This window comes from Diuraphis noxia, unplaced genomic scaffold, assembly GCF_037042655.1.
Source record: "Diuraphis noxia isolate RWA-SAM2 unplaced genomic scaffold, SU_Dnox_SAM2 contig0002, whole genome shotgun sequence".
NCBI classification, from domain to species: Eukaryota; Metazoa; Arthropoda; class Insecta; order Hemiptera; family Aphididae; genus Diuraphis; species Diuraphis noxia.
In genome coordinates this window covers 41,520,431-41,540,329 of record NW_028301712.1, presented here as the reverse complement: position 1 = coordinate 41,540,329, position 19,899 = coordinate 41,520,431, and the positions used below count along the sequence as shown (strand labels likewise).

Genomic DNA, 19,899 nt, shown 5'->3' with positions numbered 1-19,899 from the left:
AATAAGCTATAAGTATCAGACATAATAAAATTATGAACTAGGTATATACAAACTACAGGAGTTGTGGAATAATTGAGGAAAATACACTTCAAAAATCAAAAACGCTAAGAGATTTTTGTTAACTCAATGGCACAGAAATTGTGTACACCAGTACACCATTCCATGCAATGCAAAATAATATGGAGTTGCGGAGACCATCAAGTATCGACAGAACAACGATTGAAACTAAAAATAACACTTCGAGGCGTATCACCATAAAATAACATATCGGTTTATCACTCCAGCAAAAGTCGCAGAATAACTGATAGATAAAACAAATGTCATTCGGTCGTTGAACACCTTACAGCAGTAACAGTTTTTTATTTAAGTACACATTTTTACACATTTCAGAAGAAAAATGAACCAATAACTTAAAAAGGGACAACGGTTGAATAAACACTTAATAGGTCCAGAATATGGTGAGTTGTCAATGAAAAGATAGAAGTCTCTATTACTCTAGTCGCCAGTAAAGTAGCCTAATGAAACTGAAAAAAACATTAATAATTTAGCATATGTCCCAAAAGAAGACATAGAGGCAAAATCAACCAGAAATGCAAAATAGACGATCAAGAAAATAATTCACAACCATTAATGACAAATTAAGAAGAGTTCTATGAAATACACAGAACCAATAATAATGTTAGTAAGGAATCAACAGATAAACAATAAGAAGGCAAACAAACAAGAATAACGAGAGTAAAAATACCAACCATACTGGTCCACGGTTTAGAGTGAATAGAATTAGAGACTATAATATTTGAAATTCTTAATCAATAAAGTACTAGAATGTCCAAAATCGATGAAATGAGCAATTACCATCAACCAGAATAAATAAAATTAATAGCCTCTGGAATATTCATGTACCCGACGTACCTATGGTGTGGTGAGAAACTGAGCAAGTGAGGATGTCGAATATCGACAAGCAATCTACCAAAACCAAATCCCAATTATTTGAAATGACGAGTACAAACTATAGAAAAAATACAAAGGTAGGAACGCGGTGACGCGGGCGGGCCGGACGTCTGTTCTATGTTCTATATAGCCGGTGCGATTTGTTTATTTATTTGCTTATCAGTGATACATATTCACATTGATAACAACAATACGCGTTAAATAATTGACTGACAATAATAATAATAATCATTATTATTATATCAGCTACGGCGAATTCCTACACGACTCGTGGAAAATCTATTCGGGCCTGTATCGCCTTGATACGCCTGCCGCAACAGCAACGACAGCAAACAATTATAAAGAGTCAACGGGCGCGTTTCCATCCCCCGTGCATTAGAAAAAGTGATGTTAGAGTAACGCTAATCGTCGTCTTAAGTGCACGTATGATGGTTTTACGTTTTACCATACAAGGTAATTCGAGTTACAACATTGTGCTAATGTCTCCGTTGTCGGGTTCGATTTTACTCATTTTCTTTTATTTGCTTCTCATGAACATCCCACAGGAGAAACACTATTGAGAAATTATTATTATGACGGACAGTCAAATGGTAATCGTGAACACGGAACGCGATGTGGAACGCACTCAAAACAGTTCAGCGACAGAGGCTTCGAGCACGGCTAGTGACTCGCCTACGCCCACTAATAGTGTCCAGGACAAGAATTGGGTTCATTGGCACGGACCAAGTAATGAACTTATGATATAGTTAAATTCATAATATGATATTTATCAATGTTTAAATAATTTTTTTATCTACCTGTTGAGCATTAATAAGACCTTTTTTAAATTGAACTAGGTTAATAGGTAGATACTTAATACTAAATACTAAATAATGGTAATAAGTATGTGTCAGGACCGTATTGGGTAGTTTCTGCCCTTTGAGTAATATTTTTCAATCTGCCCATTATAAATTTGGTATAGTAACCCTGTTGGACAAATTTTAATATTAATAAATAATACTGACCTTATCACATTTGTTGACTGCATACTATTATAAAGCTGTCATTAAAATTGTATTGTGGGCATTGCGGCAAATTTCTCATACTAGTCCAAAATCTTAGCAGCCCTTCTAAATTTTCTCAAATGCTTGACTGGCCTATTCGGGCCTGGTATGTGTTATTAATAAAACTCAAAAATAATTAAAAGTATAAATTTGAGATTCACTTTATAGGTATGTACTATATGTAGCTATATGCTTTTTATTTTTTATTTTTTATTTTTTATTATATTTACATTATGATTAAATGTATAAAGAAAATCAAAAAGTTAATTTTTGGTAAAATGATTAATATTGGATGTCGTTGAAATTACATCATATTTCAAACCCTATTTTTATGTATTGTTTTTGTAATCAATAACATTTGGTTGTCTAGCATGGGGTGATGAACAACGACAGTTATTGGGTACTGAAGAGGAAGCAGATTCATCCGACTGTGAAACAGTTTCAACTGCAAATGGTATTGGAATTTGGAGTATGAATGAAGAACAGAGTAAATATTATGAAGAGCAATTTGCATCAATGCAGCCTAATCCAAAATCTTTACTGGCTGGCTCAATAGCCCGATCATTTTTTGAAAAATCACGTTTGCCATTACATGAACTTAAAGAAATATGGTATTTTTGTTTAACAATTTTACTTTGGCTTCTTTTATTTTAATTTTTTTTTTTTAGGCAATTGTCTGATGTAACCAAAGATGGAGCACTTTCATTAGCTGAATTCAAACTGGCCATGCATTTAGTTGTTCTTAGACGCAACAATATTACTCTTCCTAAAAAACTCCCGCCATCATTAGTGCCACCAGCTGTATCACCAGTTCAGATAAATACTACAAATAATACTATTGTATCACCAACTTGCAGTATTAAAAGCAAAGAAGTAAATATTATTTAAAACTGTTTGCTTAAAAGTTTTAACTTCATATTCAATTTTTTTCACAGTGGACAAAGTTTATTGACTCTCCAACTAGTTCACTATCATCACCAGGACCAAAGCCAGTAAATTTTGATTTTCAAAAATCCTCTGTTGAACAAGTAAGCAATTTCACCATTTAATTAGGTATTTTATTAAGTATGCTTAATTTTTTAATGGTTTTAGTTATTGAACTTGAACATTTAATATTTTCATTTAACTATTTCCATTATTTTATTTTTGTTTTTTAGAGCTGTAAGCATAAATTATAAAAGTGGGTCAAAGCATTAGTGTTCAGTTTGAATTAGTTTCAGTGTTCATTTAAATATTTAAATTACATTAAATTTGAATAAACGATACCAGAAAAAAAAACTAATAATTTAATGACTCTTTGTTAAATTATTTTGTATTGTTAATTGATGAATTGGGAACTTACTTAGTTTTTTATTTAGATACATTTTTTCTAAAAAAATATTTTGATGACAAATAATTTTCTATAGTTATGTATTTTATACATCACATTTGTACTGAATCTTGACTAGGTCTCCCTTGATCAATCATAGGAATATATCACAAATTTACATATTAAGATACAATATACTCTACATCTGAGTATTTTTTATCCAGAACAACTCATTCTGAATTTAACCATTCTCTATTGTGTCTATTTCAACAGTGGCTTAAAAAAAACTATAGATTTCACTAAACCTCCTCTAATGGACATCTCCAAAAAGTATTTAACATTTTTTTAGGAACAAACTTTATACTTTATACAATTATATAACTCTTACCTCCAAATAATGGGCAAAATTTGTTTTCAAATCTTTGTTGTATATTCTTACATAAATATATCCATTGTCTACATTTGTTGGAACAAATGTACATTTAAATTGAATGTACTTTTTGCTACTGCTTTTCGTATGGAATATGAATTATTTTAGTTATTTATAAATTAAGTTTCTAAACTATTCTAGAGTTAAATTTAAAACTACATTAAGGAGTTAGGCAATCTGAGTTTTTGGATTTTTTTCTATTCGTAAAATGTCTATTTTTAGGTAATGAAAAATAAAATGTTTGGATTTTAATATTTAATTTAGTAGCATAATAAGGAAATATGGTAATTAGTAATTAGTAATTACTATACATTTTAATTTTGAAATAATATGAAGAAGGAGGCAAAACAATGATGAAATCCAATGTTATATATAATTTTAAGTTGATAAATCTCTACAATATTTTCTTTGTTGTGTTTGATTGAAAATGCCGAAAGTTGCTCTTAAAAAAAGAGACCTCATAATGAGGTACGTGCGAGATTTTCCAAACGAAACATTTCGTACCGATTCAAATATTTTGTACCGTGATGCATATGATAAACATTTTTTTTTTTTTTTAATATATTGTATTTTTAATTACAAATTTGGATAAAATTAAATACATATATATGTACATATTTTTGAATTTTTAATACATACAAATCCGCACCTTATTTATAATTAATAAGTTTGGTACGGATTGTGAGCTTCAATTTTAAAATTGTAGTTAATGCTATGGGTTTTACTTCTAAGTTTATGGCGGAGACCCAAAGTTAAAGTATCATATTTATTTTAATTTTTATTATTTATTATTTAAACCGAACAAGTCAATAAAGTATCAATTTTAAAGTAATAATAATAATTTCAATAAAAAGTTATTCATTACATACTTTATGTATCAATAGTTTTTTTGCTTTTTTTTTATTTTAAATATATTCAATCTAGTTACAATAAAAATAACATAGAAAATATACAAACATGAATAACGTGAAGAGAAGACTAGAACCTTAAAATTTTTTCCTCTTATTTTAGGAGATCTCTAGATCAGTTTCTTTTTAATCGATGGTGAATTTTTAGTAATGTTAGAGAGGACATATTTTGAATGGAAACTTTTGTGGCTTTTTAAAGTTTTTTTACTGATTGTATTTTTAGGTTATTATGGAGGGCTACATTTGTTATGTACCATGGAACACCGGTGATGAGTCTTAGAGTAATTCACTGGAAGGGTTGAATAGGTTAAATGTTTTGCTAGACCCCAAATTTGGATGTTGTATGACCATACTCGCCTGATATTTACTTTGTATAGGAGTAGTTTGTTCTTGAGACACAAGTTTGAGTTGAGTAGAGGAATTTTTTTGATTATGACATTATTTAAAATTATAATCTTTTGTAGGTAATCACTTATTTTTAAATACAGATAATAATTTTAGATCATTAATTGTATGTAAGTAATTTGTTAACTTATTTCTGTTTTGTACAACATTCAGGATCCAAAAATTTTACATCCAGTAGCTGTTCGAGTTACACCTGGTATTGATAATTGCTTAGAAGATCAAGAAAAAGAAACACTGTCAAATAATGTTGAAGAAATGGTTTTAATTAAATCAATTCAGAGGCCTCAAGCTAAAAAGCTTAGCAGCCGTATGTATTTTTTAAATTGTTAAGTTATTTTATTTATGTTAATTTATAATGTAATATTTAAATATTATTATGCAAAAAGAATATTAAAAATAAAATATTAATTTCAAATCTTATAAATTATTTATTTTTAGATGTAGGACCAGGTGCTCTACCGCCACCACCTTTACCAACATATTACGGTGAAGATATGTTAGTAACATATTTTTAATATTTCACTATTGTTATATTTATTTATTGATATTTTGTTCATTTGAAATATTTACCATAGGAATTCAGGACCTGCTAGTTTACCAGTGGTAATAGCAAAGAAAGAACCTCCACCACCACCGCCACCACGGCCATATCGTGCTCACATGCGTAGTTCCTCTCTCGATCTCAATAAACTCGGTAATTTACTTTTAAAAATTTTAAAATACATTTTTTTTTTTAGTATTTAATATATTTTTATTTTAGGCAAATTTGGGGCTGTTAATTCAACTCAGGGACCTCCAGTTGTTCCTCCAAGAATAACTCCTAGTCCAGTAAATAGTATATTACAAGTGTATAATATAAATACATAAAAAGTTATTTATATTTTAGAATTCAAATATTGAAATTAATGGATTGAGACAAAATTGTGAGAGAACTGAATCTGGTCAATTTGCTGATTTTGCACAATGTCCTGGTGCTTTTCAAGTTTACAAAAAACCACGTAAATTTTATCTTGCAATACAATATTAAAATACGTGAATATTATCTTGTATAAGATAATTCATCCAACATTGCATTATATAATCATTTTATTATGAAATAACAGGCTATAAATAAATAGCAATCTTAATAGTTTCAGAAACACAAAGTAATGAAAATTCATCTACAACTGGATCAGAAATACATGGTGTACAGGCATTAGAATCATCTTCATCTATCAAGTAATTAATAAATAAAATAAATACAACTTATATATATGCAACTGTTGAATCAATAAAAATAATAATATATTTTTCATGCACATTAGATTGGAAGAAAGGAATGCTCATTTACGTCTAGTCTATCAAGAATTACAAAAACAATTAAATGATTTACGCGAAGAACGCGCTGGTTTACAATTGCTCTTGGATACCGTTCATAAGTCATCTCCACCCTCTATTTAACCATTTGTTGTTATAAAAATGCCTTGGACTTATAGTCAACAGATAAGTACATTTCATCGTCATTAACATTAATTAATATTATTATTATTAACAATGATCTTGATGAACCCATTATCGCTATGTTTTAATTATCACAAAATATTGTTAATATTAATAATATAACCTATTTATTTATATTTATTATCATACTTATTTGTTTGGTTTAATATCACTAGTTATTATTTAAATGTATTGTTACTTTTTTTTTTTACCAAGCATCAATAGATACATCAAATATTTGATCATGTTTTTAATTTTGACATTTAAATTTTAAATTTTGATGTATTAATTGTTGAGCTTTATATGTGATTATTATTATTATTTATTCATTATTGTATTGATTATTTTACCTTTTATCTATTGTAATATTGGTATAATTTAGTTATAGAAACATGTAAACAAGTAAATAATAATTCCTAAATTTAATTTCTCTGCGCTCCACCAATAAATTAAGTACATAATATATAATTTATATTATTTTATTCAATTAATGAATACATTTTGGAGTGCAGAGTAAAATAAAAATAAGAGATTCTTCTTTATTTTTTATTTGAAATACTTGTTATTTTAAATAAAAGAAAAATAAGAATCTCATTGTTTCCATATGATGAATAAACACGTTATTTAATAATAAGAAGAATAAAGGCAGCTTTTTCATGCGTAATTCATTGGTTATTTTGACAAAGTATATACCATATTATTTCAGGGTAATACATTTATAAATATATTTTATTGTTGTTTTTATACAATATATAATTATAATCATGTTTGAAAAAATTCCCATACTGACACCTTCTACGAACAGTGCTTATTTCAGAACTTTTATTCTGAAGGATAGTATCATATGTTTTCTAGGGGGTATACCATACGAGTATAGGAGTAATTAATGAAGAGAAGTAAAATTATTATTTTATGTTCAATTAATTAGTATTAGATAGATACCATTAAATATGCTTAAAATATAAATTCTTAAAAATTTTTCGTCTAATTCTAAAAAGGTTTAAAAAAAATTTAATTGACGTTTATTTAATAAATTAAATTAAACAAATCCAGGACTGTTTTTGATGTGCATACAAATCAATTCGTTCACTGTATCTTCATCGAGTTCTGTTGGTCTCCTTCCATACTAATTTTCATGCAGGATTGCAATGTTTCTTGTTCCATTAATATCTTATTTTATTCATAATCCTATTCATCGTACTGAAAAACTGCTTGGCATTGACCGTGAATCTAGTACTCACTTTAAGCATTCGACCAATTTTTTTCAAATTTACATACCCAATATTTGCTTTAAAAATTCGTTCAAAGCTTCAGCCTAATAGTAATTTTCTGAGCAAACGTGTTTTTAGAGTTAAGAGACAGCAGCTTTTCGATAATTTTCAATTGGACTTAGGACACATATAAAAAAATTATTGAAGATTTACGCTCAACTTTTTTTTATTTCCACTAACAACAAGTTATGAGGAACGTTAAATATCATCGTTTTCGGCAATAATAAAGAAAATAATATGGCTGGAAATGTTCTATTTTGAATCACAATATTTCGAAAATTTTATGGTGCATAGAAATTGGTTGTATCAAAACTTAGTTTTTCATGTATCTAGTATCTACTATAGTCACACTAAAAACCAATTCGATTTTTAAGCTTGCGTATACATTCAGTTTTTCTGATGCTTTTTTTTGACAACTACAGAGAATTTATTATTTTTGACCACTCTTTCCAAAAAAAAAAAAAACAATACTTACTAGATAGTAAATACACTTTATTACTAGAAAATATGCTGTTTAAGAAAATCGAAATATTTGTATTGTTCTAAAAAGGTGATGACGTGATGTCAGACATACAAATAATAATACGAATTGTAATAATACGCTCCGATGAAGTGAAACTACTTTACAGAGGGTATAAAAAAAAAGATTATTGTCTATCACGATCAAATATTAATTTTGTATTGAAAAAATAAAAAACAAAATTTTCAATTGAAATTATAAGACAAAATAAATGGATTATTATTTATTACCAGGGCTAGGATTTGTATGCAACAACATGTTTGTTTTTGCGACTTCTGATTATTGATTTTGTCAGTAATGTCCTCGAATCACCTCATGATGAGATAAATGGTGGTGTTTTTATTTTGTATGTTTTTGCATATTTTGGATAAAACGCATATTAATGCATATATTGAATGAAATGAATATTATTGCATATTTCGATTATAAGAATGCGAAAAATGCATGTTTTATAGTATATTTCATAATTAATATTTATAATTTAATATTAATATTTCGTATTTCATTGTAGCTATGCTGATTAAAGTATAAAACTTGGTTTTTTTGTCAAACACAAATTTTATTTTTATAAATACAATCCTATATGGCACAATAGGTATGCGATTAAAGATTGAATAGTTCTTTCTCATAAACACAATTAATTAAAGTATGTCGGTCAATATAAAATCTAAGATAGAAATTAAAATGCATATTTTGGTAAATAAAATGCATATTTTACAATTTTTTATTGCATACAAATCCTAGCCCTGTTTATTACCATACAAACCTTAGTGTCGAGTAAGACACTCGTAACGCTTTTTGGTCGCAATGACTAAACTCATTAATTCCACTTAGGCGCATTACTGAGGCTAAACAAATTTTACTTATAAAATAACATGCATAGTTGTAAAACAGTAAAACCAATATATTCATCGCTCCACTTATGCTCAGAATCTAAAAACTAGAAAAACAATTGAATATTTTTCGTGCTTAATATTTAAAGATATAATATAATATTAAAAATGCTAATTTTAACATTTGGTAAAAATTTCAATCATCTTTGATTATTTGTTTTTCAATAGGTAGCAACCAGTAATAAAAACAATTTTGACCTACCATGTTTTTGAGTTAAAATTCCATTTTTTTCCTAATAATGTTTAAACTTTTAAGCATATATTTATAATTACATTTTATCCGTTCTTTAAATTATTAGTATTCATTATTATATTTATTATTCAATACCTATTTTCAAAAAAAAAAAAAAAAATAAATGTAATACTGGTAAATTAAATCAAATTAATGTTACCTATAAATGTTTTGGTTGTTTGTTGACCGCCCGCACGTTTACTCAACTTCTGACTTATATAACGACTTCTACCAGTTCTACCTGATGACGTATTATACGTATATATTTAAGATTTTCTGGTGGTACAAAACGATTAAGGGTCCATATTAAAATAGTTGAACTCCGGTTAAACCACGGAATTCGGCCGGTAAAATCAGTGGTTCAAGCATAACCGAAGTTTAAACCATAATTGTAAAACGGGTCCTAAGTGATGGTATATTTAATATTACATTAATCGTGTAGGTCAATTAACTCCACTCCCTTATTCCCTCGCCCACAATACAATAATATTTATTCATTTTCCAACTATAGTTTATAGGTAAATGTTATATACCGATATCCATCGTGAGTATTATCATCACAATTGTTATTAGATATTAGTAAATATATATAATATATGAATCCCGGACGAAAAGTCCGGTATGGAAATAGTTGGACAAAAAGTTCGGATTAATTTTTTGATTGCTGGACAAAAAGTCCGAACACATTTTTAGTGTCGGACAAAAAGTCCGAAAATACAAAATTGTCTATTCAATTTTCATTTATAATTATAATGTACCTTATATTATATAATATTATTATGTAGGTATATATATAGTATACACATTAATATTATATACCTATATATAGTCAGTTCATATATATAATTATTATTTATTTAAAAAAATGTACCTATATAATATAATATAATCAAGATTAATATTATAATCGTGGTAATAACACTATTGTAGCATGTAGATTGTAGGTATGATATTATATTATGGTAGATACACTGTAGACGTACGGCTGCGATAAACATTAGATCCATATAGATAGACCTACCTACCAAACTATAGCGGATTTCCGTAATATTTATTTAGGTATTAGAAATAATAAGAAATTAGAAAATATTAAAAAAAGTAGGTACAATGATATAATAATGTAATAAAAGTATTACAATTAGGTACATTTTTAAAATAAATAATAATTATATATGAACTGACTATATATATATGTATAATATTACATGTGTACCTATACTATATATATATATATATACCTACATAATAATATTATATAATATAAGGTACATTATAATTATAAATGAAAATTGAATAGACAATTTTATATTTTCGGACTTTTTGTCCGGCAATCAAAAAATTAATCCGGACTTTTTGTCCAACTATTTATTTCCATACCTGACTTATTGACCGATTACCATAATATATATATTGTAAATAGTGTAAGGTGCGGAAGGGATTGTCCAACGCACCGATAACACGATACGATACTCAATGTATACCTTCCGAGTGCAGTACAGTAAAACCTCCTTTAACGGACACCTCCAAATAACGGACGGAATTTTGGGAACGGTGAAATGTGTACTCACTGAATTTCCCCTCTTAATAGCGGACACCTCCAAATAACGGACGACGTTTAAGCGACCGAGAGTGTCCGGTATTTAGAGGTTTCACTGTAGTAGTAAAAACACAGTTATAGAATAAACATACTATGTCAACGTATTTTGTGTTTATATTATTACCACACGATTTAACAAACTGGCGACGAAGATAGGATCCTGTATCGAAACCGGAACCGTAAAAAACCTGAAGGTTTCAGTCCCTGGTAGGGGTAGGCAACCCATTGAGGTACTATTGTACTAAATCACCTACTATATATATACTTCTGTAGTGCTCTATAACACCTAATAGTTAACGCACAGTACTGTGAACTAAGATATCTTAGCCGTGCAGAAAACCGGTACCTATTTTGTTGTTTTTAATTCAAAACTACTCAAACCTGATGGCTAATACCTATACCTATACATATTGGGTACATGGCCACAGTTATTCTGTGACATGGTTGTATTTACAGTTATGAATAACTTGCTCGCCTCTCTCCTTGTGAAGTGAATCAATTAGTAAAATTGTCCATAAATGAAAACAATTTTTTTTGTTTTTTATTATCATTAAATTATGGTTAAAACTTGAAACAGTTGAAACTGAAGACTTTAAATCAAAAATCTCATAGTTGTGCCGTCTGTGGACTTGGGGTATTTGTAACTGGTTTCATACTTTCATCCGGCATGTTTTGGTGTTATCAATTTAGAATTTAGATCGATAACATTAATTAGAGGTGATAGCCGACAGTATTAAAAAGTTAACGTGTTCGCAGTAAATATTATAGGTAATGGTATTTTTACAACTATATATATTTGTTTCGTAAAAATCGAACTTAAATATTCAGCGCAGTAGAACACGTATAGGCAGTACTCGCCATTCGAAGTACATTAATATTATTCAGTACTGACCTTTAAACTAATCGATAACGACACATTTATCATTATGAATTTAATAAGGTACTTAGACCTTTTGCAGATGCAATATTTTTTATTCCTCACGAGAATTTGTTATAAATTATAATATAAGACATCATAAATTGTTATATATGTATTATTAAATATACCTATTGCACTGATCATTTTATTTCAAAAGTAATGACCATTACATTACTTTTAAGAAACAGTACTTACCTACAAAATTATTTTTATTTTCAGATATTTGATATAAGTTTCGTGAAATATGGATATTTTAACAAATAGTATCACCAAATTTTGTTCATTGCCACCTTCATGTATTGTCGGAGTGACCGCAGCTGTTGGTTTTATAAATTATTATTATATGTTTGCAGTTAAAGTAAGAGTTTATTAATTTACTTGTTATTATCTATAATAATACAATAACATATTTATAAAGGTGGTGAAAAAAATGCTTAAAATATACTTTTTTTAACATTATCTAAAACTTTATTCTTAAAATTAATCATATATTTCACAACTATATATGTTTGACTTATTTAATTGTATCATATATATATATATTATATAATAATGATAGAGTTTTAAAGTAATTTGGCAAATGACAAGTTAAGAAATAAAAATAAACTAATCTAGAACAGTAGTTCCTAGACGACTGCTAGTGGGTATGCAAAAATTCAAAACTCTAGTAGGTAGTGTATTAAAAAAAAAAACATTACATTTTTTCTCATCCAATTTATTTACATTGTTTTTATTTATACATAGTAAACAATACATGGTTAGTTAAATAATAAAAGGTATTATAAAACATTTTAATGTATAGTCAGGCCTAGGTATGGCTCGGTAAGTTATCAAGTTAAACTCAATGTGCCACATACAATTTGGACTTGTTCAGTATTATTAGTAATATATGACCTAAACTCAGAAAAATGAAATATAAACAACATTAATTAATAAATATGTTTTATTAAAAAATGGACAGTCAGTTTTTTTAAGGCCCAGTTAATAAGCAGTTAAAATTAGTTAAGCCGATACTTCAACTATCTAACACTTTTTATAGCTTATTTTTGATAACTCACCCTAATTTACCTTTATAATTTTGGTTTAACGCCTATTGATAATATAAATTTCAAGGTATACTGACTACTCAGTGATAAAAGGGCGGGAAACTGCTGATCTAAACAATTTAAATTTATACACGATCATTAAAATCAATTATTTATTTTAGATTAACGTATTAGACTATAAATAATTAAATATTTTTCAGGTTCCCAGAATACACTGTAAAGAAGGTAAATTTAAAAATTTTATTTGTCAAAATGTTCCAATTATTAATGAAAAGTACTGGCCAACAATGTGGTGTTTTGAAGCTAGATTTCAAAGTGTATTGGCAAGTTTGATAAGATCATTTATAGTTCCTCCAGCTCCTTATAGAAGGTATTTATATACCTTTTTAAAATCTAATTTCAATAATCTTGACTTTTTGATTTATTTATTACTAATTTTGTACTAAAAATTAATTTTTAGAGAAATATTTACGTTAAAGGATGGAGGTGAAGTGGCATTAGACTGGCTAGAACCAATAAAAAGTCCTAACGAAATGTATGACGCAACAATTTTGTTTTTGCCTGGATTAACTGGTGACAGTAAATGTGAGTATGTTCGAGCTACATCATTGGCTGTGCAAAAATCTGGATTCAGAATTGTTGTTTTCAATTATAGAGGGATAGGTGGTATTGAATTGAAGGTACTAAATATTAATATATTTTTAACTATGTATCAAAATAAGAATTGTATAAGCACTAAGTTTTTTTTTAGTATTTTATATTTAAATTGTAACTTTTTTACCAAAAAGCTAAAATCATATTGCTATCTGCATGATTTGATTGCTCATTTATATAAAGACATTAAATAATATTATTAAAACAGTTTTTATTTCTGATTTTTTCCAAGAAATATTTAATCAGGAGTTTTTGAGGGGAGACATGGAGATTTGGACCCCCTTGCAATTTGTATTCATAATAATTGTCATAGGGGATAATCAATATTTACCAATATATTATGCGTATTTTATTATTTTTTAGCTGTATAACCCAGCTTTGTTCGAGTCTGACTGCTTCATTTTTTTTCTGTTTTCTACATTAATTTCTACAGTTTACAATTCACTTTTATATAGTATAGTTATGTAAATACATGAGTCATGAATTGAGAAAAAATAAAGGGGATACAAAGTGTTAAAAAAAAAAAAAGTGCTTGAATATTTAAATGTCTTATTGATTAGGTTGATTAGGATATAATTAAAAAGGGTATGCATAAATATGCCTTAAAAAGAAAAGGGACTCTGTTTCCCTTAATTCAAGTACCGGTTATATAGGTATAATTTAGTTATGAAAACATTTCAAGAAAATGATGGACATTTTTTTAAGCAATTGTTTGCCAATCATAGTCAAGGAAAATTACTCTCATCAAATGTAGCTCTCCTTTATATGACTTAAATGGTGCCCATATTTAATATGATGTAATGCCATTTAAAACCATTTTTTTTTAATCAGTATTTGAATATGTATATTAACATGTGTTTTAATTTATATAGTTAAATGTTATCATACATCAAAAATATAAATTTTTTATTAAAAACTACAATATTAATATGTAATTTTTGTTATTTCATAGGAAAGAACATAACATTTTTCAAATAAATTACTAATTTATTCTAAGTAACTAGACTAACTAAAGTAGTTATCAAGTATTTAAGCTTCAAAAATGATCATTAATAATTATAATTAAACAAAATACTTATTCTATCTTTTAAAATCTTAGATTTAATTCTAAATGAAAGACTTATAAGTTATAAGTTATACATTTTGAAACAAATCTAAGTTATGTTATTAATCATTGTGAGTTTTTTCACATTTTGATTTAATTTATTTTTATTTTAGACTCCGAGAACTTATTCTGCTAACAATATTGATGACTTAACTGAAGTTGTTTGTCATATAAAAAGCAAGTACCCAGGCACAATTTTAGGTGGAATTGGTGTATCTATGGGTGGGTAAGTAATCTACTAGTTATTTATCTTCTTTTTCTATGTGTTTATAAATTACAGTTATTATTATTTTACATAACAGACTTTTATTGGGAAGTTTTTTGTCATCTAATGTGCAATATGTTCACAAATACTTCTCTGCTGCTATGTTAATTTCAGTTCCATGGAATTTAATTGCAACCACACAAAATATAGAAAAACCATATTTAAATCGTTTTCTTTGTTCATACTTAGCAAAATGTCTTTGTAATCTTGTTGAAAAGTAAGTTTAAACATTAGTTAATTAATTCAATGACCTATTTATTAAACCAAAATATGTTTTATTTTTATGTTTTAGTAGTAGCAATATGTTAAGTTCGTCAAGTCATAAATGGGATTATCATCAAGTCATTAAAGTATAACATTTTTTTATAAAGTAACTGTAATAGTTTTGGTAAAAATAAAATGGTTTTCAGAGTAAAACTATTAGAGAATTTGATTCAAATTATACAATCAAGTTATTCGAACATGAATCTGTTGATGATTATTATAAAAAAGCTTCACTCCATGATAAATTGGATCTTATCCGAGTACCTTGTTTGTGTTTGAATGCTGCTGACGACCCATTTTGTTTGGAATCTGGTAAATATTACTTCGTAAACAATATATAGTTTGTAATGTAATTTAGATAACTTTGATTGATGTTTAGATCTGCCATTAAAAAGTGCTGACAGCATGGACAATTTAGCAATTTTGGTTACAGTAAAAGGTGGGCATATTGGGTTTTTAGAAGGTATTTGGCCATTTAGTAATAGCAATGAATTTATGTTTCGTTTAATTGACCAATATTTTAGCTCAATATTTAAAAATAATAACTATAAAAAATATGATAGTTAAAATTGTTATTTTTGTAATAAATTTAGAGTTAAGTGTATTTACTAATTTAGATAAAACATGTGATCAAATATTTTAATTTTATTGTGTATACATACTTTATTATATTGTAATACATTTGTTTTCTTTGTGGTGGAGTTTATTTTAGTTAAAAAAAAATATATATATAAAAATTAACTACATAATATTATGTATTTATTATTTTAAATTAGAAATTACTTGTTATACAATTTTTCTTCTGCATTTAATCAATGAGTTAACCTAACAATATAGTCATGGACCAAACAGTCTTTGATTTACATAGGTAAGTATAATTAATATATAGTTTTTGAATTATCGTTATCTTCCATATTAAATTATATTATATTATTTTTTTATCTTATATATTTTTTCTTATTGTTACTAAATGTTATTTGTATAAGTAATTTTGTCTCGTTTTTTGGGAAGTTAACTCTTTAAAAATTAGACAATGCCAATCAAGTTATATTAGTGGTGCAGCCAGCAGATTCTGTAGGGCTGTAGCCGCCCTCTCTCGAAATTTAAAAAAAAATGCAATAATCTATGAAAGTTACTGCAAATAAAAATGTGTACAGTCGTATATATAATACTACAAGAGTCACAACCTAAAAGAAACCTCGACATTAGTATGCTAAACTTATGGAGACTCTTTTTGTTGAACCAACTCTGTAGAGTTAACACATTATCAACCCCCTCCCCCTATAATGAAAAATAAATAAAATTTGTTCGGCTAATGAATAGGTAATGAAATAAAAAGGGTATCATAGGTATCATTGTATACGAAAAACGATTCTGAACGGAGACGGTTTATCTGTCTAGGATATATTATAGATTATTAAAAATAAAAATATTAAAGAATATTTAAAAAGAAAATTTTTATGAATTTCTAGCTTAAAATAATTTTTCGAATTTTCGTGATTTTTATGTATGCTGTCAAAATTTAAATTTACATGCTTGTAAAGAAAAATGTGACTATGCATTTCTTTTATTTTTCAAATGCTATTGTAAAAATATTTTAGGAGCCTTTTTATTAAATTTTCAAATCTTAGATATAAAAGGAACATTTTTTTATGAATTTCTAGAATAAAATAATTTACGAATTTTCGTGATTTTTACTATGTTGTCAAAATTAAAATTTGAATACATGTAAAAAAAAATTGTGGCTATAAATTACTTTTATTTTTCAACTGCTATTGTACAAATATATTATGAGTTTTGTATTAAATTCTCAAATCTTAGAATTAAATAGAAAAACTTTTATGAATTTCTATCTAAGATAATTTGAACATTGCCGTAATTTTTATGTATTTAGTCAAAATGTGAACTGTAAATGCTTATAAAAAAAATTTGTGACTATATATTTCTTTTATTTTTCAACTGCTATTGTAAAAATATGTTAGGAGCCTTGTATTAAATTTTCAAATCTTGGGTATAAAAGGAAAATACTTTATGAATTTCTAGTTTAAAATAATTTGCGAATTTTCGTGATTTTTAAGTATTTTGTCAAAATTGAAACTTTGAATGCTTAGAAAAAAAATTGTGCCTATGTATTTTTAATATTTTTCAACTGCTATTGTTACTATGTGTCAGGAGCCTTGTATTTAATTTTCAAATCTTAGATCTAAAAAGAAAAACTTTTATGAATTTCTATGTTCTATCTAAGATAATTTGAAAATTGCCGTAATTTTTACGTATTAAGTCAATATTTTAACTTCAAATGCTAATAAAAAAAAATTGTGCCTATGTATTTTTATGATTTTTTAATCACTATAAGAATAACTTATGAGGAACTTTGTATTAAATTTTCAAGCATTTTGATGGGGCCAAAAAAATTTTATCGACACTTCAAAAGAAAATTTTCAGAAAAATTGAAAATTTCAGTTGTCTATAAATATCTCAAAAAAAGTCAAAATACTTTGAAAATTAAATCATGTAAAAAAAATGCCAATCTTAATAACTTGTGAAATTTTCAAGTATCTACGACTTAAAATTTTTGAATAATTACAAATATTTAAAATCGTTTGAGGATAAATCGTTACGCTTTTTCGTAAAAATTTAAAATTCAAACGCACTTAAAATTTTTCCTATAATGATGTTTTGAGTTTTCTCTATAGCTACTTGAAGAGAAACTAATAGAAAACTTAGTGTTGTATTTTTAATCCTTAGTTATAAACACAAAAATTTTTATGATTTTTGAACTTCAAAATTACTTGCAAATTTTCGCGTTTTCGACAGATTTCGTAACAATTTGAAATATAAACGCTTAAAAAAACAATTGTGACTTACAATTTTTAATTTTTTTTAGCTACTATAAGAACAACTCATAAGGAACCTTATATATAACTATATAAGTATATTCTATCCACCATGCAATTTTCAAAAAATTTCGACTTAAGTTGAACTATTCATAGGCATTTGAAATTTTCGATCATTATTAGTTTTTTTAAAATTAATATCGATAAAAATGTATTTGTTAGGCAGTAAAGCTTGAAAATTTAATACATATTGTTACAATAGCAGTTGAAAAATAAAATAAATTCATAGTCACAATTTTTTTTTATAAGCATTCAAAGTTTGAATTTTGACAAAATACGTAAAAATCACAAAAATTCACAAAATATTTTAAGTTAGAAATTCATAAAAAATTTTATTTTTAAATCTAAGATTTGAAAATTTAATACAAGATTCCTTACAAGTTTTTCAATCTTTATCACAAATAAAAAGTCCACCGGAAATTTAAATTAAATTTTTATGAGCATTTGAAATTTAAATTTTTACAAATGACCGCAGACAATTTCTAACATTTTAATTTTTCAACTTGTTAGTTTTTTTTTTCTATTAATGTCAATAAAATTTTATTTGTATTGTCAAAAACCTTCAAAATTTAATACAAAGTTTCCAACATATTGTTTTAATATCAGTTGAAAAATATTAAAAATACATATGTGCGATTTTTTTTTATAAGCATTTAAAGTTCAAATTTTTATTAAATATGTAAAAATTACGGTAAAGTTCAAATTATCTTAGATAGAAATTCATAAAAATTTCATTTTCAAATCTTAGATTTGAAAATGTAATTTAAGATTCGGGATTCCTTATAAGTTTGTCACCTTTATCAAAAAAAAATAAAAATATTCACCGCAAAGTCAAATATTTTAATAAGTAATAATAATCTATAATATATATCCTATCCTAGACAGATAATCCGTCTCCGCTCAGAGTAGTCTAGAATATGATTATTTTATATATTTTTTGAAAAGTTTTTAAGATTAGGTATTCAATTTCAAATTAAATTACAAAAAAAAAAATTGATTTTGTAGGAGAGCAAATGATTTTGCATAAATATTTCCGTTTTCCTAATTATTTTGAAAAGTCTGGGTTCTTTACTTTTGACAAGATACGATTTGAGATCAGAAACCATATAAAACTATGCAGTATGCTAAAATATGAAAATGAAGCATTTTTCTTTTTCCAACTGCTAAAAATGACGTCAATTACACGCACACACACACAAAAAAAAATGCATCCTAAAGCAGTTTTTTTTAAATTGTGATAGCTTCACTCAGAATCTTAAGGAAACAATAATAATTTAGTGAAATTGGTTACCTAATAGAAGACCATATATATATATATAAATCGAGACGTCAATTTGTCAACATTTAACAAGGTGTACTAAATATAAATGTAAATCAGTAAACGTATAGAGTTTGAAAATATTTAAAGAATTTTTAAAGTAAATTTGATGATACTCAAATTAATTGTTTTTCTATACTTATAAAATAATTAGGAATATTTCTTTATAATTATAAATCGTCATATAGTTAATAAAAATGTTCAGATATATTTTATAACTCACCATAACAACTATAATTGAATAATACATAAATCATAACCTATAGGTATATAGGTATTATTAGGTAATAGGTACCTATAATACAAAATATGCGGACTCTAATTATATTTATTTTACATTTTGTGCGTTTTGTAGTATTTACGTATATTGTGTAATTGTAAATTTGTAATATT

At 26.4% G+C, this 19,899-nt stretch overlaps 2 protein-coding genes across 5 annotated transcripts; both read left to right on the top strand.

The window, feature by feature from the left end:
- Positions 1-1,151: 1,151 nt before the first annotated feature.
- On the top strand, positions 1,152-7,573 carry Reps (RALBP1 associated Eps domain containing). The gene is made up of 12 exons (XM_015513867.2): positions 1,152-1,404; positions 1,497-1,677; positions 2,365-2,605; positions 2,663-2,867; positions 2,930-3,022; positions 5,200-5,353; positions 5,485-5,542; positions 5,622-5,740; positions 5,807-5,874; positions 5,933-6,044; positions 6,177-6,264; positions 6,351-7,573. The coding sequence occupies exons 2-12, from the start codon at positions 1,524-1,526 to the stop codon at positions 6,484-6,486; spliced, it is 1,428 nt and encodes a 475-aa protein (XP_015369353.1). The 5' UTR covers positions 1,152-1,404; positions 1,497-1,523; the 3' UTR covers positions 6,487-7,573.
- A 3,944-nt stretch (positions 7,574-11,517) lies between these two features.
- On the top strand, positions 11,518-16,040 carry Hydr1 (abhydrolase domain containing Hydr1). Of its 4 annotated transcripts, none has more exons than XM_015513851.2 (9): positions 11,518-11,806; positions 12,177-12,315; positions 13,204-13,373; positions 13,464-13,683; positions 14,876-14,988; positions 15,065-15,244; positions 15,320-15,377; positions 15,438-15,603; positions 15,671-16,040. In XM_015513851.2, the coding sequence occupies exons 2-9, from the start codon at positions 12,202-12,204 to the stop codon at positions 15,856-15,858; spliced, it is 1,209 nt and encodes a 402-aa protein (XP_015369337.2). In that variant the 5' UTR covers positions 11,518-11,806; positions 12,177-12,201; the 3' UTR covers positions 15,859-16,040. The 4 variants fall into 4 exon arrangements, with proteins under 4 accessions (XP_015369337.2, XP_089076062.1, XP_015369339.2 ...); XM_089219936.1 differs by lacking the exon at positions 11,518-11,806 and adding an exon at positions 11,814-12,113 and having other exon boundaries at positions 15,650-15,789; XM_015513853.2 differs by lacking the exon at positions 11,518-11,806 and adding an exon at positions 11,817-12,113.
- The last annotated feature ends 3,859 nt before the right edge of the window (positions 16,041-19,899 follow it).